The sequence below is a fragment of the Mugil cephalus genome, chromosome 2, assembly GCF_022458985.1.
Source record: "Mugil cephalus isolate CIBA_MC_2020 chromosome 2, CIBA_Mcephalus_1.1, whole genome shotgun sequence".
NCBI lineage: Eukaryota > Metazoa > Chordata > Actinopteri > Mugiliformes > Mugilidae > Mugil > Mugil cephalus.
This window is the reverse complement of record NC_061771.1, coordinates 8105120-8130004: the sequence shown is the minus strand read 5'-3', so window position 1 is coordinate 8130004 and position 24885 is coordinate 8105120. Positions and strand designations below refer to the sequence as shown.

Here is a 24885-nt window from a genome sequence, read left to right as displayed (position 1 = left end):
AAAGACCCACGAAGACAGCTGGCAGACATCAACGGGGGAGTGAAAAGAAAGACATATCTTTATTTCTAGAGATGGACAGGGAACACAATGTTAAGCCAACCATGGTTTATCTAGCATACTCCAGTGTATAGCCTTGGTATAAATGGTATCTACTAAGTTGACAAAAGGCACCGAGCTGAAGGGGTCTTGAATAAGCTCTTTCTGCTCATGTTTTGAATGACAGATGGGCAAACTGAGTGACTGACAGCCACCGCACAGTGCCAGACAGCGAATACTTTCTAAGGCTGAGCATGCAGATAAAAGCCACAGCTCACATCACTACTCTGTCACTCGCTGTTTCATAGACCAGACACACAAACTGGGCTTAGCAAGAGGGGAGCAGCATGGCAGCTGGGTGCCTGGATTTCTTTGTGTTCACTCGGAAAATAAAACAAGGTCAAACTGGGTCAAAGTGTGTCCAGGTGTATGAGTGTTCTACACGCACAAACAAATCCATTCGCAAATGTGCTGACATTTCTGCCACATACGTCACCGCGCATGCTAAAGCAGAGAGAAAGGTCAATTTACGTTCTCTCAGTTAATTTTGTCCTTTTTTAAAAAGACACTCGGCCGCTGTCTCATCACAGCCGAGTGGCTGTAGCCTAAACAGGCGTTGTGGTAAACAGAAACACAGATTAACATAACAAGACAATCAGGGGAAGCATTCTAGTGTGAAGGTGAGAAGACGTTCTATTAGGAAACAACAAATAAGCAGCACATGAAGCGCTCATCCCTATAAACGTGGATGAATTTAATCAATTTACATTTTACAAGGCCATTACAGGCACCGATTTAATTGTGTGTTGATGCGGTGCTATAAGTTTTGGCAAGGGCGCCATTGGAATGAATATAAGGTCACCATGGCAATGAGCTGTATATCTCACCTCTAATTATATGCCGAAGAGCTGTGTGTTTCCTGTGTGGTGCTCAGAGTTTTAATGGAACTCATTTTCTGACGCTGACAATGGCTGACTGATTGTTTTGTAATTCACGCCAACAAAGTGACTTAAATGCAAATTAATAGTGAGTGCTAAGACACACAAGCCAATACGCTGACTCACCTCTGCGAACTGCAACCTGCTGAATGTGCTGGTGGCAGGGGTGGTTAGCTTGAAGTTCTTCTTGGACGCCACCCAAGTCTCCATGGTCTCCAGCTTGCTGGTTGCCAGGTTGGTGGCATGGTGTTTTACCAGGTAGCCCTGAAACTGGTCGGCCAGGAAGTAGAGATGCACTGACACCGGGTGGCCCATGGGGAAGTACCTGGCAGAGCATTGAGAAAGTGAGAATCCATTAGCAAACCTGATACGCGCTGACCTACCTACTATACCTACTTCTTTTTCAGGCCTAATACCGTAAGAAGAGAAAGAACATCAAGATTAATTTAGATAGCGTCTGCAGGGAGCCCACCTTGGTCATGCTAATGTGGCTGGATGCTAATTTATGCTTGGAGTGAAGGTTAGTGGGGAGTCAATGTGCTCTGTGATTGTGTGACAAGGTGGACATTAATTCAGTGACCTTTAACAAAAATCCAATTGGTCAAATACATGTGTCGACTATGATAATTCCCATAAAGGGCTGCTGCTGCTTTCCTATGCCCACGCATGTTTAATTTAACTTTTCTTGTTTGTATGTGACCATTATAGTGGATCCAAGAGATGTTAGTGACTGGTGAACACTTAATTAATGCCTTAGGGCCTTTGAAAACCTCTGGGTTAGTAAATAACAGACCTCTCCTGTGCTAATTATTGCTTTATAATGTGCCAGTCGCTTCAACATGTGCTGCAGCTCTGAAGTGGAGGGGATGACTAAAGGTGACATGTGACAGTCAGGACCACAGAGGCATGGAAATTACAGAATAGTCATGGGCTGTACTGGCAGCAGATTCAGATTAGTTAGAGCTCTGAACGCACACAGACACACAAAGCCCAACCAAACACGCTATTAGTCTGCTGAACAAAGTTGAACTGGGTCATCCAGCCAGCTGAAGCCAAATGAAGGTCTCGCCCTTCTGATTAGTCTGTTGTTTATTTGCGTGTCGCTTCATACGTGGCAGAGGGTCGGCCCTCGGGGCGGCCAGCCGGAGTGACTTCTGGAAAAATAAAAAAGGGGCCAGGATGGGCACTACTGGGGAACACTCCACAGCTGCTCTCCGCGCACGTTCTCACTCCTTCTCGTCCACGTTTCTTATCCTTCTGCTTCCTTAAACTCCTCTCTTTCCCTCCTCTTTTACGCACGCCCAGCTTAACGCGCGCTTTTTCTCCCCTGCCCCCCCCGTGCCCATGGCCTCATCAGTATTCAACTAAAGGACCAGGAGTCAACCCGTCCTGGTAAACGCTACCCCGACAAGCAGAACAGCAAATATTTACACCCACACAGATAGCACTGCACACTCCCCGCTCTCATGCTCCCTTTTGCTGTGTCATTCTTTCTCCTCTCCTTTATTTCCCACCTGCCTTTTCTTTTTTTTTTTTGCTCCTCTCTCCTCCTTTCATTCCCTCCTTTCTGTCCTCATCCCTCGAGCTCCAGCTCTCATTCCCCTCTGCCCCGTCTTTCCCATAAGAGCTGAGGCTGCCAGTGTGAGAGGGAGTGAGAAGGGGCCGGGGCGTAGCCTGCACAGAAGCTCTATTCAGGCTTTTACTCCGCACTCTCTCCAATTGAGTCACAGCGGGCTGCTGAAAGAGCCAAATCGCTCTCTGTGTCCCTTTTCTTTCTCTCTCTCTCGCCGCAGTCACACACTGAGGTTGACCCATCCATCTGTTTGTTGCACATCTGAAGTCTACAGGCATAGAAAATATCTGGCCACACACATCATATGTGGGCAGAATTGAGACATCAGAGGAGCTCTTAAATAAGACGGCATTTTCACACGCAACTAAGCTGTGACTTGCTTTGGGCCAAGTCTTGATAGGTTTTAATTACTCTATTGAGCCTATTGAGTAAAATTCCAGATCAATAAAACATAAATAAGGCAGCTCCAGACGGGCCTTGCATAGCCTCGCCACACACATTGTGCATTTAATTATTACACTAATAAACCAGAGTGAGGCTGAATTATAAAAATCACAAGGCAATTTAGTTTTTATTTCTCCTTTTTGTTCAGCTTGATGTAAGTCATGCCTCACTGCCGCAGTGTGACTCACATTATTTATGTGCTATACTTACATTTTACTTAAAACTTCACATATTTATCCAGCAGCATCTACAAAGTTATTATTGAATCCTTTATATCAACGCATTGCACAGTTAACACAATGTATTATTCAGAGCTCCCATCCAGCAATGACATCAGTTAAACACACCAGGCAGCAGGACTATTATGGACATTGCGTGTTACAATACGACACCCTATTAAACCTTGTAAAATGTAGACTACAACATTATATTACCATATATGCAATATTGCATGGATATTTGCTTAGTCCCAGTTTCATTCTTACATTTTACATTCACTTCACAGACATGACGTTAATCATAAAATAGAAATAATTGCTCTATTTCAAAATGAATAAAATGTTCCAGATGGTAATTATATATGTTTTTGCACTTTTTTATGAATCACAATATGATGACGTGTGGACAATATTGTAGGGGAATATTCCTAATTATGACTTTGATTCATGTGTTACATATTGAGCTAGAAGGTGTAATTTTCAGTTTGGAATAAGAAAAAAGGTCACAGAGACAGAATCCTCAGTCTTGTTAAATATTCAAATTCGATCATGTATTTATTTTTTGGAAAACCAGGCATTTTTCTGCTTCACTCCACTCGAGATGCAGAACCTGAGACCGACGTTGGCTAAGCTACCAGGCTTATTTTGCTCTAATCCTGACATTCATAGTGGAAATACAGTGTAGGTACATAGTGGAGGTTGCTGTTCAATTGGTCCCAGCGGAATAAAAATGTGATCCACATTTCAGACTGAGACAAGTGCAAACACCAGTTGTAATGGAAATCCACGACAAGTGCCAGCGTTTAGACATTTATGTAAGCTACATTTTGAATTTTCATTTGCATATGTGGAAATCACACATGACATCACAATCCTTAACTAAATCCTCTTTCATGATTGGTCCAATGTCAGAAAGGTGGCAGGCTGGCAAACACTAATGTACTAGTACAGAATCGCAGATATCTGCAGCAGTTCTGAAGGTTTCCTTGATTTGTGACCTCTACCCTGCTAATAAAGTGCTGCATGTTGCTTCATCTACCTGCAAGACTTCACAGAACACCCACAATGCATCAGGGATGCAGGGGAGTTCCGGCACCGGATGCATTGATGTACTGGGGCCCTGCTTGCAAGGATCAAATCATCTCAGCGCTCAAGCAGTGCCCCCCAACTGAGACGATCGCTTTTGTGTTGCATCCAGGATTTACTCTACAACAGTAAAACTCACTCCGTTTTAACTGATGGCTTTTGAAACTTTTGCGACAAGACTTTTATGGAGTCGCTGCTTGGATGACTACCAATAAAAGCTTCAGCAGGTCAGATCACAGTTTGTCTCCATATATTGTTAAAACAACTCTTTCCCCTCATGCTGTTTTCCATTTAGTTTCTTTTATCCTGACTCACAGGGAAAAGTCATCTTAATGTCTGCTGAAGTCATTACGATGAGCATAAAGATGCCTGCTTGTATAGTCACAATTATAGGTGTCGCGTTTTCTTTGTCTCGTGTTTCGAGGTAGGGCGCACTGCGATGCAGGGTCGTCCTATCTGTCACACTTAGGTGAATTAGCAATTTACACCTCTGCATTCTGTTTTGAATGAGTGTATTTAATTTGTCACTGATTTTTTCTAATCGCTTTGTGTCTGGCTCTCATCACTGCGCAAATAAACAAAAGGAAAAACCACCCTGCACTGAACGCTACTGAAGAGGTATGCTGCTGAAACCCTTTCTTAGACATGTACACAAAGCTAAAATGTTCCATTTGCCTGTTAAATATGAAAGCATGGTGTGGTTGTCTTTTTTTCATTTGTAACCACGTACAGTATGTTAACAGCACTTTGGAATTCATACATTTCCACTAATAACACACTAGCCTAAAGGCCGGCTTTCAATGATGTGAAAGAGAAACAAAAGGCTTTCATGGGCAGCATGTTGTGGTTTCTCATGCTAATACGGGCGTGCCTGGCTTTTGATGGACCTGTGAATATAGGTGCAGGTGTGTGACGATAATAATAATGATGTGTTTTGGTTGTGGACAGAGAGTAGGACAAATGCATGAGAACTATTTGCATTTATATAGGTGAGTGTACGCAGGGGCTGCGTGAGTCCGTGTGGGCGTGCATGCATGTTTGTTACAAACCGGCAGCTGTGATCTTTCGGGTTCCCCTGCAGCGAGGCGGCAGCCCTCCCCAGGCCCAGTCGAGAGAAGGAGTGGTAGTACGTGAGCTGTGTGTCCGACAGGCTTGCCACGCCATCTGGCTCGTCGTACACGTTCTCCCAGTAGGAGCGTAGAGCCGGCGTTCCCTGGGGCAAGGGTCCAAACAGGTAGGCATCCAGCTGGTTCACAATCTCCTGGTTCACGCTGGCTTCAAACTTCCTGGCAAAGAAGGTGGGCCGCACTGTTTGCTGCAGAGGCAGGAGGAAGGGAGGGGGAACAGAACACCAAAGCAGGGACGGATGAGACACAAAGAAGGAAAAAAAAAAAAAGCAGATTAAGAAATGGTGGAGCACAAGGACGTCAGGGGAACAAATGTGATGTGTGAGGTGTGTGGAAGTGACAGAAAAGAGGAAAGAAAGTGCAGATTAAAATGGGGATTTTTTCCACAGGTGAATTAATTATATGTACCGAATTGTATGTATTACATCAAAGCTACTGTCTCCTCACTCTGTCTGGGTTTTTTCTTTTGCGGCTAGGGTTAGGGTTAGGGTTAGGGTTAACGGTGTCCTGTGTGGGGTGTCAGGACCCTACAGGAAGGAAAGTCTTGCTTTTGTAATTCTTCTTGGTAAATTACTGGATAAATATGCAAGAGAAAAGATAAAACCAGTAGGCATACAGTACACTGATTGGCTGAAACAGCATGATCATCCTTTCTGATATACTATTGGCTCTTTGAGTACTGAGAAAGACTACAAGACCTCTTAGGGTGGCAGTTGACACCAGTGCTTTAGCAGCAGGTCCAGCAAGGAGAGAGGTGAAGCTGCCTTGGATCGGACTTGTTCCAGCACAGGCCCAGCGAGAGGGATCTCAGAGAGGTTAATCAAATCACAATGCAATTACTATTGATGAAAGGATTTTGGGTGCATCACTGAATTTGGAAGCCACTCACTGCCTCAGCTTTAGACAGCTCCATTACAGGAGGGACACTCAGTATTAGCAGGGAACGGTATTTGTCTAAGAAACTGAAGAGAGAAACACAAGCCTGTACCTCGCAGCGGTATGATTTCACAGACCTGTCCTTTTTCTGTATTTATCCATTCATTCATCATCCCCTTTTCTTAACAGTTCTTTCAATCACCCTCTTTGTCCCTGTCGCGCTGTTGCTTGTGCGGTTGATGGGTGCATCATGAAATCTGCCGCCTCCACAGCTTGGCTTACGCACAAAGACATCTTTTCAGTTCCAGACACCAAGCTATTTATCAATAGTCATCCGGCACCAAGCACATCGGTGTTACCTGCTAAAAGAAACGGGGGACCTAATCACCGCGTGGAGTTCAGCCTTTTTCTCACGCTGCACCGGCAACTGTGGGATGCTGGTGCGGCTTCACACAGCACCAGATGATGTATTAACCCCCCGACGGCCGGCTAAAGATATCAACTGGAATGGAAAACAGGAGGGAGTTTTGCTGTTCGCACATTCCCAGATTTTTTGTTCTGATGCGTCGTCTGTGCAGTCATTTGAAAGCACCGACCTGTTACAGCCCGTCAGGCGTCCCATTGTTTGGTAATGTGTTTAAGAATAAGGTGCATCATTCTTAGACGCTTTACTAAACAATGACGCACTGAGACAAAAGGCACACGAACCCCTTGTCTGGTGAGTGCACTTCAACTATGTTGGGAAACATGACAGTCGTACCTTGGATAATTATTCTGGAAACTAAATTCTGCTTTGCCCGAATGCACCATCCCCTTCGCTAAGGTTCTGTTAATGCCGGGTCCTGGCTGGCTTCTGGAAAGGCTGCTTTGTTCCCAGGGTTGGACTTCACTGATACCAGGGTGCCAACCAGACCCCGCGGCAGTGCCAAGGAACCTAGGGTAATGTGTTGGCACTGAGCTGCCAGAGACTGAGGCGAGACAGACGGCCTCCGACGGGTTTGGCGAATGGAGAGCTGAGGTCAGTGCGCCGGCTGGTATGTGAAGAACAGGAGAGATGAAGTGAGTCACTGTGCTTCAAGGATATGACTTAAAGTGATATTTACCCAGGGCAGAAATGTTTGCAGTCACTGTGTACTGCAACCTTCAGCTTTCAGAATCGCATTAAAAGTCCAATTGCAAAGTCAACTTTCTCTGGGGTCCTGGAGTCACTTCCACTCATTCACTTTCATTTTAAAGCACTAGCTAACCCTCACCTCACTCGTATACCCAAGGCAAAGAGGATCTAATTACTAGTTGTTGTTTTTTTCCTCCTTTCAGGGTCATAGTAATCGAGACATAATTTTGCACATATTGACTGTGAAAGCTGCGAGAGTGCACCGGACGCTGAGGTTGAAAGGACGGACCTTGAGGGCAGAGAAATTAGAGGTTGACTGTTGCTGATTTCCCACAGTGTACTGCTGTGTCCCCGCCAACATTCACTGATGGGAAGGCAGTCACATTTGTTTTGTGTGTGATTGACCTATCTGATGTAGATCAGCTGTTTTCTTATAGCCTTTTTGTTCTTGGGCTGCAGATTTTCTTCTAAGAGTAGTCAAACAGGCCGATAGACACTCTTTCATTCCAACCAATATCATCAGCTGTGTTAACAGCTGCAGAAAAAAAATAAATATTCTCACAAATAAAATTTCATTTGAGCCTTTGTACTTAGGTTTTCTTCAAGAGCAAACTAAATTATTTATTGCTGCAGTGAGCACACACTATGTGTGATTAATTATGTCATCCCTTGAGAGTCCCTCTCCACCCTTCTTTGCCAGTAAAAGTAAAACCCTTAATAAATGCTTCGCAGTTAGAGAAGAAGCTTTTCTCTAAAAGGATATTTTGGGGCTTTCAAGCTAAATGTGAGTGTTGCCAATCAAACATGATATTTCAATTATCAGCTACGTGAAAGCAAAGCAACATCGAACCGACTTTGATGTTGCCTCACGTCAACTTTGTCTGGGCTAAGGAGTTCCTCTTGAACACATAAGAATATACATTCTGCACCCAAGTGAGAGGAAGCAACTCTTCCAGAAGAGCTCCTATAGGCTGGGAAGAGCTACAAACCATCGTACAGAGACAGATTTTCCTGAATCACGCTATTGGTGAGTCTACGTTTTAGTTATTCTAAATGATCATGTTGCTGTAAATATATTTCTATGTATTTGAATGTTCAGCTAAGCTGACTAGTGCCAACACTGACGGATACACCAAAACACCAGGGCTTCAGTGTGAAGGCCCTCACAGGCTTTCTTATACAGATAAAGACCACTCTCTCAGCTCCTGAAATAGTCCTGAAATAAAGGTCAGTTTTTCTTTCTCTTCAATTAATGGTACATCCAAAAGACAGATTCATCATCTATAAATGCTAGGACAAACATTTTAGTTTTTATAAATCTTTTTTTTAAAAAATAAATTTGAATAAATGAAGACCAGAAAATATGAAAAGCACTGATTTTGACAGAGTGACCCTTTTCTGCGAATCGCTCTCTTAGCATCCTCAGTGATGGATCACAAAGGCTGCCAGAGAAATGTCAGCATTTAATATCATTACCTGGAAGCGGTGGAAGTCTGCGGGCTTGAAGTCGTTAGGAGAGCATCCACACCAGTCCACGATGTGCTTGTACTGACACTTACAGCCCAGCTTACGGTTCCAGTTGGTGATGCGCAGGTTGTTATCAACCATGCTCTCGCAGTGGGCGCTGTTCTCCAGCACAGTGTGGAAGAACGACTGAGAAATGAGAAACAGAAATGGATCGGAGGAGGAGGGAGGGAGCAGAGGAGGGAGGCAAAGACAGAGAGACAAAATTAGAAAATTGTATACCTTTATTTTTTTTTCACAACCATCCAATTCACCAGAGGAAATAGAGTAGGAAAAGAGAACACCCAGCAGCTCGCGATAAACATTCAATTTCCCCTCAGAGATCAGTGGATTCTCATCCAATCCTTGTACACGGCTGGAAAGGCAGTCTTTACATCTCCCCTTCACTTTATGATTTTCTGTTCGCCTTTGAGTTCTTTTTTTCCCTGGCACATCTAACACAGCAGTGAAAAGAGAGCGACGCATAGAGTCGGTCTAAACGGTGAAGTGAGAGAACAAAGCAGTGTTTACCTGTCAGTCAGATTAAGAAACGGCTGAACCTGTGAGTGTGAGTGTGTGCAGTGGTTACCTCAGCAGGCAGCAGTGTGTAGGCGTAGAAGCGTTTCATACTGGTGACCAGGTCGTCCTTGGAGTTGATTACGTATTCCACGAACATGCGGTTGAGAAGGAACCAGTCGGAGCCGCCATCCACAGAGATGCCTTCTGGGATTTTACGGTCACCCAGCCTCCACATGTGGGTGTCGCACTCAAAGAACAGGCGATCAAGACCCTGCTTACGGATGAACCTAATGAACAGAAAAGGGTGAGGTCATAACACTGACTACTGGAGTGGTAGTGAAAATGTGTTTTTAAGAAAAAACACACACAAAAAAAACACTTTTTACATAAAAACAAGCGCCAAAATATATAGTTCTACATAATCAGCAGTTCATTTCTACTTTCTACCATTTTTTTGTGTGTTTTTGTAAACAGGATTCTTTTTAACACTGCTTGTCAAAAGAAGTCCTTGTTTACTGCGGTGAACAGTACTTTCTCGAAGAGGGAAAAACAACTGTCAGCGGCTTGCAACAAGGTCTGAGTAAAATCTATTTCAAATCCTTTAAATCTGCTATTTCGACTTTTTGAATTCACATTTATTATAGAGTACACCTGAGTAGTGTCACCCTATTACATATTATTATTATTATTATTTTTAACTTTCATCTGCATTACGGGACAATCTGTCTCCAAACAGCTTGACAAATGAGCGGTTCGCACTTGTCACTGCGCAGCTCGTGGCGAGATACACAACGGATGGTGTTACTCCGGTGAACATATCAAGTGGTAGATGGAGGGAGTCAGATTCAGGTCGGCCGGGTCACGCTGTTCCCTCAGTTCTACGAAAGGTGACAAAGTCTGTTGACACACTGAACTCGGCGTCCCTGGCGCACACACGTAGAGTGTGCGGCATAACTGCACTAAAGAAAATTTATAAATGTACGTAATGTTCAACATATGCACGCGCTGTCGGATATTCTTGTTAATAGAGGTTTGAATCAGGAACAAACTGAGCACTCAACAAAATTCCATGACTGTAAACACAAAAATGTAGTCCTGAGTCACGCTGACTCATCCTTCCACGTTGGACTTTTCTCTCTTTCTTTCTGTCTTTTTTTTTTTTTTTTTAACCGCGCTTTGGGGTATTTTTGCCGACAGTGTTGGGTGATGACTGGGTTGCCAACGGGGTGTGATGGTGCAGAAAGGCAGGGTGCTGTCAGCAGAGATGGGTGTTCTCCAGCTAGCTCACCCCACCAACAAGGTTAATTAATGAAGCCACGGATGGGAGCTAATTGTATTATGATTCAGTGACCACGCCGCGCTGGCGGGAGCCCGCTGTGTCTGCGCTTAGGTGATGATGAGTGCGTGCGTGTGAGTAAGACGGAGAAACACAAACAGAGCTCGCTACAGGGACGCGCACAGCGTGGGGGTGTTGTGGAGGGAATAAGATGAAGTCAGAAAACGCGCGTCTTACCTGGCATTGTCCCTGCCGTGGGACTTGATGAAGTTCATGCCTCTGTATTTGGACAGGAAGGCCACCAGCTGGTTATTGGTCCTGAGACGGAAGAAAATGACTTTACTTTTGACAGGAAATCATCTGAAGTGAGTTCTAGAGGGGAGCTGTTATTATGCCAAATAAAGTATGTGTAAATATACAGTATATTAAAATAAAATTATAGTATACTGTGCAGTCTTGGTATTTCCATTTCATTTTCAGACACGAGTGCTGACAAACAAACAGAAAAACATTAACAAGTGGTTATTTCATTTTTTTCCCTTTCTTTTTCATGGTCATAATTATCACATTTAACGAGCTCTGCGTTTACTTTAAAGCTACCACAAATCCTGCAAAGGGACGCTTCTGGATTTCAAAGCAAAGCATTTGTTTTCACTTCCATGATTTACAATTAGGAAACAGAACAATGTGTGTTCACTAAAAAAAATAAAAAAATAAACAAGGGATAGCCAATAGAGTTCATTACTATAAATCAAAAAAGCAAAATCTCACAGTGCTTCGTAAGCAGATCCATAACCACTTACGGAGAATATGAAATTATATAGCCTGGTTTACTGTTTTCTGGTGACTGTATTTTTTGTTATTGTTGAAATGGAATTCGTTTTCTCCCTCCGAGACCTGAAAAACTGGTTTGTATTTTAAAATGATTTTTAAATCGTATTTTATAATGCGCTGTTATTAATGGCCATCTCCTACATAAGACAAACAAAGCTGTGTCTTTTCTTCAAAAGCCACGTAACCATGTAAAGTTGCTCTTGAAAGACGCCTGCAGCGTCTTACAATTCATTCCCCTCCTGATCAAACGAAGCCGAGTGTGTGAGCTGGAAATGCAGGAACACATTTGATTGAAATCCTCCTCCCCACAAATTCATTCTCACTCAGAAACATGTCACATTACAGAGGAAAAGGCCACACGTCTGCTTCACTGTGGTTTTCAAATCCTGTGAGTGATTGGAGTCTTTTATAAACACACAATTTTCCGTTCAAGCTTGGTTATTTCACATATAAGAGCTTTGTGGAACTGGAACTCCAACAACAAAAAAATCGATTTACTCTCTACCACTGTCTCAAAATCTGATCGTGCCAAACCCACAGGCATAATTAGGGTCGGTTTAATGTTCATAGGATAGACTTAATTAAAATAATAAGGATGTTTAACATTCCAAGCTATAGCTTTGGGAGTTGTGCGTTTAGTCAAACACATTTTAAGGCATATGGAATGAAAAAATTACCTAATTTACGCAACAGTTAACTTGTTAAGATTCTCCAGCATCTGTGAATATGTAACGATCACCACCAGTTCGGTGTAGTCAATTAGGTTTACAGTTTGCTTGGGAGGTTTTTTTAAGTTTCCACGGCCACGCACGTGCTAGCTACACACCGGACCACCGCTGGCCTCCAGAGCATCTGCACTGTAACACAACCGCACTTGTTAAACTGAGATTTAAGATGAGAGCAGAGAAACCTCCCCCTCAGCCCTCCGGTGTTAAACTCTGCACATACATCACTCCCCGCAGCGAAGCTCAAACATTCGCAGCAACAATAAACACATTTTCTTTTAGTTTGAGGGGGCTGAAGTTATAGGGAAGTACATGTTGAAGGACCTTGTCTGCTCTCAGTAGCAGAGCCGCGACCCCTTCTTTCTGTTAAGCTATTTGGGATTATACAAAAGATTGCGCTATCCATGATTTTGATGAATGACTTCATGCTGCTCTTACACTGTAGAGCGGTCCTCTCCCTCATACACAGGCCAGACAGGCTAAAAGCTTTGCTCCGCAGGCTATGCCCTCGTCAATGGTTCTAACATTTCATCTGTAGCGGAGCCTGTCTTGATGACCTCGCTTGCCTTTCTAAAAGAGCAGCGAGGCTCAAGGATCAGTAGGGGGAGGGACAAGCGCATATTAATGTCATTTTCTCTTGAAGGAGCAATTTCACAGCCTGGGGGGCTTATCTTAGGAGGTCCTGAGCCATAAAGCCTAACCGATGATGTCCCGTACAGACACATGCAATTCTCCGTGTCTCCACTTCCCACACACTCATGCTGCTCATGCTGGTCCAGCACGCGCGCTCACAACACTATATACATGCGCGCAGACACACAACCGCTTGCAGGCATGCATGCACACACACGCGCACAGTGCGAGGGGAATTCATGTCAAGCTCCACATTTGCCACCTGAGTGGTCACCCCGTCCACTGGGTCTAGTTTGCTTACTGTCGGCCCTGTGGCTGCTCGTCTCACCAAGGTGTTCACACACACGCGCACGTGCAACACACACACGGGCAGCTGTGAGTTTCAACCCTAACACCGAACAAATGCGCAGCTTTCCAGTATCAGAGCCAACTAAACTTCATGATTATCCGCGGTCTCACTCATATTCATAATGTGTTGTTCACTAAACTCTTTTCTGAGGAAGTGGCTGAGAGTGAATCCACATGGCGAGATCATACGCCAATTGTCGATGTTTTTTCTCAGGAAGACTACAAATTGTCCAGTTAGTGAATTCCCACTAGAATTGTTTTGCAAGATCTTGAATGTGCTGGCTTAGTTGCACTGTTTTACAAAAGGCTTTTTTTTTTTCACAGCGGGAAATGGCACGTCTCACTAATGGAACAAAGGAATAATATGAGCCGCAACACTTTTTCTAGACACAGATGACAAAGTGAGAGATTAGAAGATACGACGCCTGCAGCCAGTCACCGCCTCACAAAGCTAAGACTTCTTAAAAGCTGCTGTAAAGTCTATGAAAGGCTCTTTAAAGAAAGGAAGAGAAGGTAAAAGGCAAGGAGGCTGTGTAGATAAAAGCTGGGAAAGAGGGCTGTGCTCTCTGACAAAGCAAGCGTGTAACTCATCCGCTGGCCTCTCTGGATACACACACACACGCACACGCATGCATGCACGCACGCACGCACGCACACACACCCACACACACACACACACACACACACACACACACACACACACACACACACACACACACACATCTGCCCCTGGACACACAGCCCTTCTGCTGGTGTGAGGGGCTACGTGATTGCCTTTGAGAGTCACCCATGCGTCAGGATGGACATTATCAGAGAATTAGAGGGGAAATAATGCTTGTCTCCAGTCCCACTGATAACAACAGCAATAGTGAGGACAGCACAGAGCAGGGGAGCCCCCCACATTCCTGCCTGCAACAACGCAGCACAGTCACAATGCAAAGACAGGCCCTGTTCTGTGACCAAATTTACAGCATCTTAAGTATGTGCTGGTGCAGGTTGGACAGTTACACACGTTTAATAGAGTCTTGTTAAAATAACGTCTTATGGCTTGTAACAAATTAACAAAGGAACTGGAAAAGTAACTTGTGTACTTCTAGGGATTTGCAGTTTGGCAACAGCAAGACATCTGCTTACTCCAACATGTTTTTCTGCAGTAGTCCATAACGATAATGTACTGCTGATGTGTTTACTTCTGAGGAAGAATGTCTCTTTTTGCTGGATTCTCCTCCGTAAGAGATGCAAAAGGACTGTCAGCTAAAAAAACAAACAACAACAACAACAACAAAAAAACAGCTGAATGGGTTTCAGCTTGGGTTTGCTTGAGGGCATTAGAGTAGCGAGGGTGCTCAACCACACAAGGGCTTGAACCCCGACTTACCACTTGAAAGGAGCACATTTGCAAGTTCAACTCTGTAAATCTGCACCGCGCAGGCCTGGTCAAACCCAAGCTGTGGTTAAAAATGCACTTGCTAAGCAAAGATACAAGAGGGCAATTTAAATATTTCCATATTGCATGGATCCAGAACCTGCAATTCCTCCCGTTTCCCTTCCCAAACTGCTTATTCTCGCTCCTTTGCCTCTCCCTGTCATTTCTGCCTCCCGGCTCCCTCTTTCGCTCCATCAATCGTTTCGTTTCCCAACAGATGGGGCTTAAAACTGTCACTGTCAGCCTTTTTCCCAACAACATCACCCACATGCAAATGAAGAAGGCAAAAGAAGGGGGAAAAAAACAGAGTCTCGCACCCGGGTGCATGCACCCGCAAATACCTTTAATCACGCACTGGCACACAGACAGGATAAATACGCACAACTGTACACAGACAGGTGGTGAAAAACACTGAACTATCCAGACGGCAAGCCATAAACCCAGATATGCACACACCAGTGCAGAGACACTTTCAGGAAAACAGACATAGACAGCATGTCGGTAGCGTTCATCAATACGGTGAAAACAACTAACGCAACAAGACTGAACCCGCCCGTGAACAAAATCCACATTTGCTCCAGCTGTGGAGACATCAGATCCAGCTTCTTTTCACCCAGTGGCCATTGCAGCTTGTGTAAATTCAACTGGTGGACATCTGGCTGTGCAGAAGAAATAACTCTCTCCTTAATAGGAGGATTTTAATTGGATGCCGCAGAGCTACATCAAAAACCCAGCAGACCCTCAACTCCCGCAAGGACCATAAACTCACATAAAAAAACTACAAGTTGAGAAATGTCTTTTCCGAGAGGCTGTTTTCATGACTTCACGTCCATCTTTTAATTACATTTTACAGCCTCTTAAGTGGGGCGTTTTCAAGTGAAAAGATGACTTTCGGACTATACTGTACACAACAGACCTTGAAAGTCAATAGGTATTGACCCCGGGCAATTAAAGTGTAATCAGTTCACAACGTAACCCATTCAGTGGAGTGCAAGCAAGAAAGCAAACACTTTGAGGAGAAGGTGTGAATGAATCGCATTTCAGAAAGCAAGGCCTCTACTTTATTGATCTGTTTGGTTTGCAGTGACTCTGTATTTAAACCTCACAGTTAACCACAGAAACTAAGATAGTGTGTATTGGATTTCTTCCACTATTGTGGCGACTGCCTTCTTAAAACAAAAACCAAGCCAAAGAGTCTTGGGGGCCCACACTGTCTCTCTTAAACACTTGCTTTACTGGACTCCCCTCGGTAGGCGGGTAGTCCTCTGTTACCTGATGGGGTAGTCAGCAGCACTGAGGTTGATGAAGAAATCCCAGCTCCAGTCCCTCATTGCCAGCAGGTCGGCCATGCTGCGAAGATACATGGTCAGCAAACTGGCTCCACCCCAGATGGTGGCCATGCGCCAGGGTGTCACCCTCACGTTGGGGTACTGGCTTGCGAAGGACTGTATCTGTCTGTGCAGGTAGTTTGAGCGCTGAAACAAAGATATGGATACAGCTCTGACTCAAGAGATTACACTTTGAAAGGTGATGTAATACAAGAGCAACAAACACGTAATGACTTTAACATAAAAAAGCTTTATAGAAAGCACATCACATTTGCGGGCTCTGCTGTGGCTCACCTGATCAACGTGTATGTAGTAGTAGTGGGAGGTGTGGTAGATGGCTTTAAAGAGGCGCTGAAACTGGCGGGAGGCTCGTCCATGGACCACCAGGACAAACGCTATTCTCACTGGCTTTGATGGAAAGTTCTCAGCAGAGTCCTCATCCCACTGGACATTCACATTGGCTTTACCTGTGCGGGTAGAAACACAGCAATGTCTCCATTTATGCACCCAAACATGTGAATGTAAGCCTGTTTTTCACTGCATTTTGATTACTGTGGTGTCGTGTGCAAACTTCATCAGGAATATATTCAGGGGTCGTTTCCACGTTTGATTACTAAATCAAATCTGCCGTTTAATGGAACCAACGAGAGGCCACACAAACAGTGCTATTAGTCACTATATGATGGGGCGCTCCTATAAGTATCTTAGCAGAACAAAAGAAGCAAATGAAAATGCATAATGATTACAGTTAATAATGATAATTAGATGTTATTCTTTTATTAAACAATAAATGGAAATAGCTAAACAACAAGGTTGCTAAGCAACTCAGTGAATACCAGTTTGAGCTGTGATTAGCATATTCATTCTAATTAACTCACTGGGTATTTTACATTGTCTCTAAGCGTGACAGTCTGAACTGAGGAATGGTGTGTTTGATAAGTACAAATTAATATGATCTCTTCAGAACATACAGCAGGACCATAATGAAGCCATTACGCCTCGAAAAAATACTGTAACAGGAGGTTGATGACTTCCTTTCTCTTACATTAGGTGTTCCTTGGAGACCAAATTTATTAGAATGGCACAAAGTTACAAGCAAGCAGCACTTCATCTGAGGTTTTGTTAAAAAAAAAAAAATGTAATCACTAAATAAGAACAGAAATATCTAGCTAATTGGTCATAAAAAAAAGAAAGGAGAAAAAGAACCACAAAGTTGTGAGTCACTCATTCATTCAGTATGTGATTATATTGGAAGTAGGACCATCTAAACCACCCAACACCCTCTGTAACTACTACCCTCCCTCTGACAGGAATCCTATGAGCAATTCCTCCGGGGTTTTCAGGGTGGAGCATGGTTTGACAATGTGCTATCATTCCTTCCAGGCAAAACTCCCAGAAGATGCTTTGGATTTTGCACAAATGACAACAAGGAGAGTAGAGGGTGGCTCTGGTCGCGGCCTGCCAGGCCACTGTAAGAAGAAGCAATTCCCGCAATCTCTGGAGAGCCACTGCTTAGCTTACATAGCTCCATTGTGTGGTTTTGTACCACCCTCCACCGCTAAAAGACACTTCAGTCTTTAAAAAATAAAAAACATCCTCCCTGCACCCTCAAGTTAGCCAACATTATCATAGACATTGTTTGTTTTTTGAATCTTCAGTAATTTCGGCAAATGTGCCCACATAGCTTATGAGACGTGTTTGTTAACAGAACGTGCCTTAAAGAGATTAATGACTATAATTTGGGACTTCAGTTCCCAAGAGCCTGTCTGTGGTGTAGGAGAGGAAGCAGCGGGAATACTGAAGTGGAGGCTGTTTATTCCCCTGAGGTGACATTTTCTAAAAGAAAAGAAAAGAAAAAAAAAGAAGCCCTTCCCGGCTCCTCTATACGTCTGGCCCTTAGGTCCTCTAATTACTCAAATCTTAAGGACAAATGTCCAACATGTCTTCTATTTATGAGCAGGGCCAAGAATGCTTGGTTCCTCCCATTCAACTAATCTTATTCTTTCAAATTTAAGGCCAGGTGTCCAACATGGCTTTGGGTGAGGGCGAGGTTAATAACATGCCCTCTTGGCTTCAATTGGCCGTGGCTCTTGTCATTCACTCACACTTATTTCTTGTGGCTTTTTCTCTCCCTCCACATCTCAGGGGGAAATCTGCTGTGAGCCGTATCAGATTGAACTGTAATTGGTGGCCAGCTAAGAAGGTTCACTGGTTTGCTTTGCACACGGATAATTGGCCAGTCGCTTCACAAAGCAGTTTGAGAGTGTGCGCTATGCCAGCTAGCTGAACTAATGAGCGCTGTTGTGTGTGTGTGTGTGTGTGTGGATGTGTGTGTTTTTGGGAGCTTAAAATCTATCGTCAGTTTTATCAAATGTGTGTGTTTATCTGAGGAAAGGCTTCATGTGCAGCACGTCACGCACCTTAAGAGACAGAGGAGCTCAAAGGGGGGGGGGGGAGAAGTCATCGTTCCCTTCACCATCAATCTTTCAAACTGCCTTTCCCTCATCTGGTATCACCTCACTCTCTTCTTCCATCATCTTGTGTAACTTCAAGCTCTTACCCACCCTCCATCTTAACTGCTGGTATGAGAGGTTAGAACAAGAGCTGAGCTACATTATATCCCAAAGGGCTTGGACTGAATCGCATTTTAAAATGTCTCCAGGATTTTAGCTGCTTGAAACCGTCCACAAACCCAGGTCTGCAAATTTCCACTGATCAGAGATAGCATTATTACCACCATCCCTAGTATTGTTGGTTAAATGTTTATTTTACAAAAAGTATCACTGCGCTGACGATGATTGTCTGGTCTATAGCTGACGTTTACACACACACATATCAAGCATAACATTATGACCACCTTCCTAATATTGTGTAAGTTTCCCTTGTGCCTCCAAAACAGTTGTGACTCATCAGAGAATGGACATGGACCTTCTGAGGGTGTATGACAACAGGATGTTGTTACTGGGGGCATTTAGGTCCTATGGGTCGAGGTGAGGGGTCGCTGTGGATCACCACAAAGATACTTGATCAGTTCGGGGTCCAGTGAATTTGGGGGACAGGTCAACACCTTGTGCTGTTCTTCATGTTTTTTTTAGTTGTTGTCAGGCTGCATCCTGCTGGGGATGGCTGCTGCCATCAAGGAGTGTCATTACTATGGGGTAGGGTGCCTGTCTGGTCTAGGTGGGTGGTACGTGTATAAGTAAGTATCCAGACGAATGCCAATAAGAGTTTCCCAGCAGAATACTGTATTGTTACAAGATGGTCAATGTTATTCAGTTCTCCTGTCAGTGGTTTTAATGTTGTGGCTGATCTGTGTACATGAATACAGAAACAACTTTAATTTACTTAACTTTACTTAAGTTTGATATGCCATATCTCATGTCTAAAGCTTGTTTCATACAACCAGTCTATGACGGGTCTACACCATAGGGGTGGTGCACTGCGTTGGCATTGTTCTGATACCACACTGTGAAAACCCTAGGCGGCTACTAGTCTGCTGTGCTCTTGCATTGCCACATAATTAACGTCTCTGGGGAGGCACACGTGCATTATGCCATGGTTATAGTGTAGGTTATAGTCTGTCTGGAGCTGCACCATGGGTATGCCGAACAAGTGACGTGCAACTATAAACCAGTAACTTTTATTTGGACAAAAACTAAAGGCAACTTTTAAAGATTTAAGAATTAATATTTGAAACAAACACATATGATTGATAGGCACTTAGAAGAGAGGGGGCTTTTCTTTAAAAAAAAAAGGATTCTGACTTATAATTGGTCCTATTTTTTTTTTTTTTATGATCCATTGCAATCGTATGCCTCTGATATAAAGTTGTGATGAAAGTGAAAACTGAAAAATTGAAAGGTGAAACTTCTCTTTCTGGATTTTTGAGTAGTGTCTGAGTCATTTACGTTGTTCACATCAATGCTGCTACCACGTCCAGTGAGCTGGCAAATCAAAGCAACACACTGAAACACCTTCCTGCCCAACATGGCATTAAGCTGCGAGAAAGTCATGTTTTGCTCATGAGCGCTGCTACCTTTCAAACAAGCAGCACCGAGAACGAGTCTTTGGTGGGGTTGATGTTAAATAGCAGTAATACAACATTTTTTGTACTTACTTGTTATACATAGCTTATTTTCAACATTATATAGGGTTAGGTGTTCTGAAACTAAAACAGACGGTACCTTTAATTGGTAATGGGACAAATGAAGATAACCAAGGCTGACAAATTCCCATCCTTAGTAGTCGTTAGTAGTTACTCTTGTCAGGACTTTTTTGTGCAGGACAGAGCTGCTGAAAGCAGCAGCCAGGTCTGTCGGTACAAGTAATCCCTTTCACATTACACACAGCAATTTGATATTCAAAATATTGATTATTGCATCTTTAAGTAGGACTTACACTAATCTTCTTCACTGCAAAGCCATTAGGTTCCGTTAGCACTATATTGTCATAAGGCCAGTTAATTCCTCTGCTGGAGCGATGCAGCTGAGTCACATCATTATTTGGAAAGTTAGCATATGAGAGTCAAACACGTCCCTCCTGTATTCAGTGATGCTAATGCAGAGCTAACACGACTACTAATCTCGCCGAGGCCTCAAGGACAGAATACAGATCGAATCAAATTGGACAATTTTCTGTTAACAAGGTTAGGACTTGAATTGGGATGGGAAACAGAGGAGGGGGGAGAGGGGAGGCGAGGGGAGATAACCCATTGGCAGGCAACAGGCAGGCAGACGGAGAGAAAGAAAAGTGATTTAATTTAGCTGTCGTGTTGTTACAGCCCAGCCACCAGGGGAAAGCCCTTTTCAATTTCTTTGTCTCTTTTGATCAAACTGTCAGTTTGAGTGGGACGGTAAGTTGCTGCAGAGATGACAGGAGCTTAGGCTCAGACAAACGATACTCCTGCTCTCGGGAAGGGGAATGCATAAAAGTTGCTAAGTCACTGTGCCTCTTTGAGTTATAATAACACAAGCGAGGACTGGGAAGGTATCTGACTAGAACAGGCAGGATGCATAATAGCTCTCTCCGCCTCCCCTGCTGTCCACGCTGCATTCAGTCCACTCCCATGTGTGTACACGCATGTATGTGTGTGGGGTATTCACTTATACGCGGCTGCTGATGCATGATGTTCACCGATGGCTGCAGCCGCAACAGATTTTGTTTATAGAATCCACCACCAGGCTGCAGATGTCCACAAAGTCTTATGACAAAGTGTGTGTGTTTGTGTGTGTTGTGTTTCGGAAAAAGAAGAGAAAGCGTGTGTTCTGCGGGCGGCTTGACAAAACAAATGGAAATTTGAAACCAATTTGGAGAGATTACAAGCAGCATCCCAATTTTCTCCAAAAATTTATTCACCAATTACACATCAGTAAAGCTGGCATTTCTTGGCTTTCATGAAAAAAATCACAATTGCGAGAACAGGAAACATTTTACCATTTTACTAAAGCCTGACTGTTAGACTGCGTTTTTTTTTTACCCTATAACAGACCTTGTACCACAGAGTGTGTGAAGATTTTTTTTCTTTCATTTCATGAAATCTGACAAGAGTCTTGACTACTGATGTCCTAGTTTTCCCGCAAATTCATTTTTACAGTTACAACCATGTAAGACAGCGACAAGACAGACGCAACATTAAAAGGACACGTGTATGCTGAATTTAAATGGTTTATGCAACCGTTTGTGTATAAAGCACATACGGAGTGCTGCTGTTAGTGCTCTTCTTCATCCACTTGATTTAACCAAATAGGTTTTATTTTTACATTAGGGTGAACAGCACAGCTAAAATAAGCAAACAATGAGGCACCGAATGCCCTAAAAGCCTATTTCCTCAATCAGCTTACGTACTGTGAGAAATGCAGATGAAGTGACAAACAATTCTGCCAAAGTCTGAACGCTTAGGGGGTCCAAATCCACGCAGGCCTCATAAAGAGGAATAGTTTTTGCCACATCACATCCTCACTCACTTACTTAGGAAGATATGTAACATAGCAAGGAAATATTTCTATCTTACCTCTGAGTCTTCACACATGTTTTGTAAATGTTTTCACGTGTCACAATTATTTAGAGCCGAGAAACGAAATGAAATGCCCCCTCATTGGAAAGCTTTATGTTAGACATTCACTGAGACACTTTCCTTTAGCTGTGCTGACTTTACAGACATAACCATTTATATAAACTATAATCACTTTAATTACAATGATGGACTTACCCTCGAGTGGGCAGTAGCGGGTGACCTTCTCTGGCATTAACTGTCCCTCCTTGTGTCTGCAGTACACTTCAGCAATCTGCTGCCGACATTCCTTGCTCTTGGCTCTAGACAGAGCTGAGATGGCTTCCTTCCCGCTGATCTCGCACTTGGGTGGCTGGTCGTAGGTGACCTCCAGCGTGGCTGCGGTCGCCTGCCTCCTGTGGGGGTGTTGGTGTCTGTGCTGCGACGGGGCCTGCTGGGCCTGTGAGGCACGGTAGTGCTGCCGCGCTCCTCCTGCGGCGCCATGACCACCCAGGTAGGAAATGTTGTTGCCAACTGCCAGCGGTTGGTGGCCTACGGGCAGAACTTCGTTTGAGTTGCGGCCCGGACTTGGGGGGCTGCCCCGCCAGGCCTGCTGCTGGGCGTGGGCCTTCTCCTGGAGATGCTCTCGCTGCTGCTTACTGCTGGTTGCCCCTACAGACTGCCGGTGCGGCTGTGAGCGCGCACCGAAGTTACTATTGTCTATGTTCTCAAAGTCTTTGGGCACGGAGTTTTCATTGTTGCTGTCGACTCTGCTTTTCTCCTTCGGCCGGTGGGAGTAATATCCATCCTGGATAAAGAGAGACAGAACAGGAGGAGAAAGACAAGGGAAGTATTGGGTAAACAGCGGGGAAAGAGGAAGGGGGGAAGCACAAACAAGAAAAACAAGATCAGAATTGAGTGAGAGCGGCGCATATCAAGTGTCGGATTAACAATCAATGTGGCGCGTATGAGTGGGCAGCGCTGCACTGAACCGTGAGGCATGAAATGAAGTAGCAAGGTACTGTGTGAAAGAAGTACAAGGTGCAATCTAACCGAGGTGATGCGGGGCTAGGGCCTCGCCGCTCCATGCCATCATCAGATTAGCCCCGGTTTCAATTAAATTCTCCCTCAAATGGGCCCAGCACTCCGTAAACAGATTACCAAGAAGGGATAAAGGGCCCGAACATCACTGTGAGTTTGTGTAGACATTTGTGTTTATGCATGTGTGTGAATGCGTGTGCACTGTTCCTTTTTGCCGGAACCGCATGAGAATGGAGAGAAATTGTATTAATGGCGTGATGACTGACTGGAAACGGCTGAACTTGTCAATGGTGTGTGGCTGCATGAGATAGTGGGTGTATTGTCAGCGAGTGTGTGTAGGTGTGTGTGTGTGTGTGTGTGAATGTCTGAATGTACAATTTCTCTATCTTTCTAGTGGAATGGACCGAAGGCAAAGAAAGGGGCAGATGGCATAAAGAGGAAAAAAGTGATAGTGAGAAGTCTGGAGCTTCGTGAGGTTTGCTCCTAGGAACGGCGAGATGGTTCCAGTGAAATGAGCTGCACAGCATCAAATGAACAAATCTAAGAGAGCGGCCTGACTGACGCACACCTCGCTACACAACACAAAAATCTAAGCAAAAAAAAAAAAAAAAAGGCAAGGGGGAACGACGTGACAAACAGCAGCCGAAAGAAAGACAGAGAGAGCTCATAACGACAAGGATCCCAGATGTGCTCCTCCATTTACACGGCACAGAAATAGAAGAATAAGGGGAGCGTGTGGGTGAGTATGAGGTATGCAAAAGAGGCTGGAAGCAGAAGACGTGAGAAACACGAGGGAAGCAAGTGAGATGCTATTGTGAGCCAGCAGCTCAGCATGGAAACGTCTTTCCACCCTTGAAGCCGGGCCCGCTACCATCCTAATCAACCTCTCCTTTCTGTTAACACCTTGTGCGAGTGGAATTATTAAGGGTGATCGGGTGACACACATGCGCACTCAAAGAGGCAGGAGGGGGGTGATATTATACGGGCGAAACAAGGAACAAAAAGCTGGATGGAAAACAGAGGGAGAACAACAAACTTATTGTCAGCTCCTCTAAGCTTCTTCCTTGGCAGACGCCCCTCTCAATACTGGATACCTTCCTGAATCTCCTCCTCTACTGCCCTTCACACTTCCCTTCACACATCCTGATTCCACCCCTGCGCTCCATTCACCCCTCATCCCTTATGCTCCGCATCGCACTTCTCGTCTCTCATAATCTCTTCCCCATTTCACATCTTTCGCACCTCTCTTTCTCGCTTCCCATTTATTCTCCTCGACTTCATCTCGGCTCTCGCCTGTCATAACCTCTCCCCTCCTCCTCTCCTCTTGTCTTTGCCGACTTTCTTCACCCTGCCAGTTTACACAGGCCGCGTTTGTCTGAATGGCAGGAGCCGCTAATCCTGCGTGTAACAGCTGCTTAGGCCAGTGATCACCTAAAGAGAAATCCCCACTCGCGGAGTTTCAAAGGGAATGCTTTAGGAGGCTAATCTACGCAGTGCAAGTCACTGGATGTTTGCAGGAGCGAAATGAGTCTGTGTGCACGCATGATTATGTGTGTAGAGTGCGTGCTGCATCTGGATGTCTTTTCTTTTAGCACTCCAGCGTGTTAAAAGAAAGAGCATGCAGAGTCAACATATGTTTGCCCTGGAGATACTCCTCGGTTGACACCTACTTTGAGATACAGGACAAGGTGAGGGGCACAGTTAAGATGGGAAAAAATGCACAAGTTGGCAAAACCATTTTTAGGAAAGCATATTCCCGCCCCGTCCTGTCCCTGTTCATCGTCCAGGCAAACAAGTGAGGAGCTCAGAATTAGCTCTAAAGTAAAACAGCCAGTATGTGACTGGAGCTGG

The 24885-nt window shown here is 44.3% G+C and overlaps 1 protein-coding gene across 1 annotated transcript in view; it reads right to left on the bottom strand.

Moving 5' to 3' along the window:
- Window positions 1-24885, bottom strand: part of xylt1 (xylosyltransferase I) — a 75236-nt gene that overhangs the window by 11371 nt on the left and 38980 nt on the right. The window contains exons 2-9 of the mRNA XM_047578895.1: window positions 22213-22801; window positions 16299-16471; window positions 15949-16151; window positions 10948-11028; window positions 9505-9721; window positions 8889-9065; window positions 5345-5610; window positions 1101-1299 (exon numbers count right to left, since the gene is read on the bottom strand). Of these exons, the coding sequence (XP_047434851.1) occupies window positions 1101-1299; window positions 5345-5610; window positions 8889-9065; window positions 9505-9721; window positions 10948-11028; window positions 15949-16151; window positions 16299-16471; window positions 22213-22801 (1905 nt within the window). The remainder of the gene's footprint in view (window positions 1-1100; window positions 1300-5344; window positions 5611-8888; window positions 9066-9504; window positions 9722-10947; window positions 11029-15948; window positions 16152-16298; window positions 16472-22212; window positions 22802-24885) is intronic.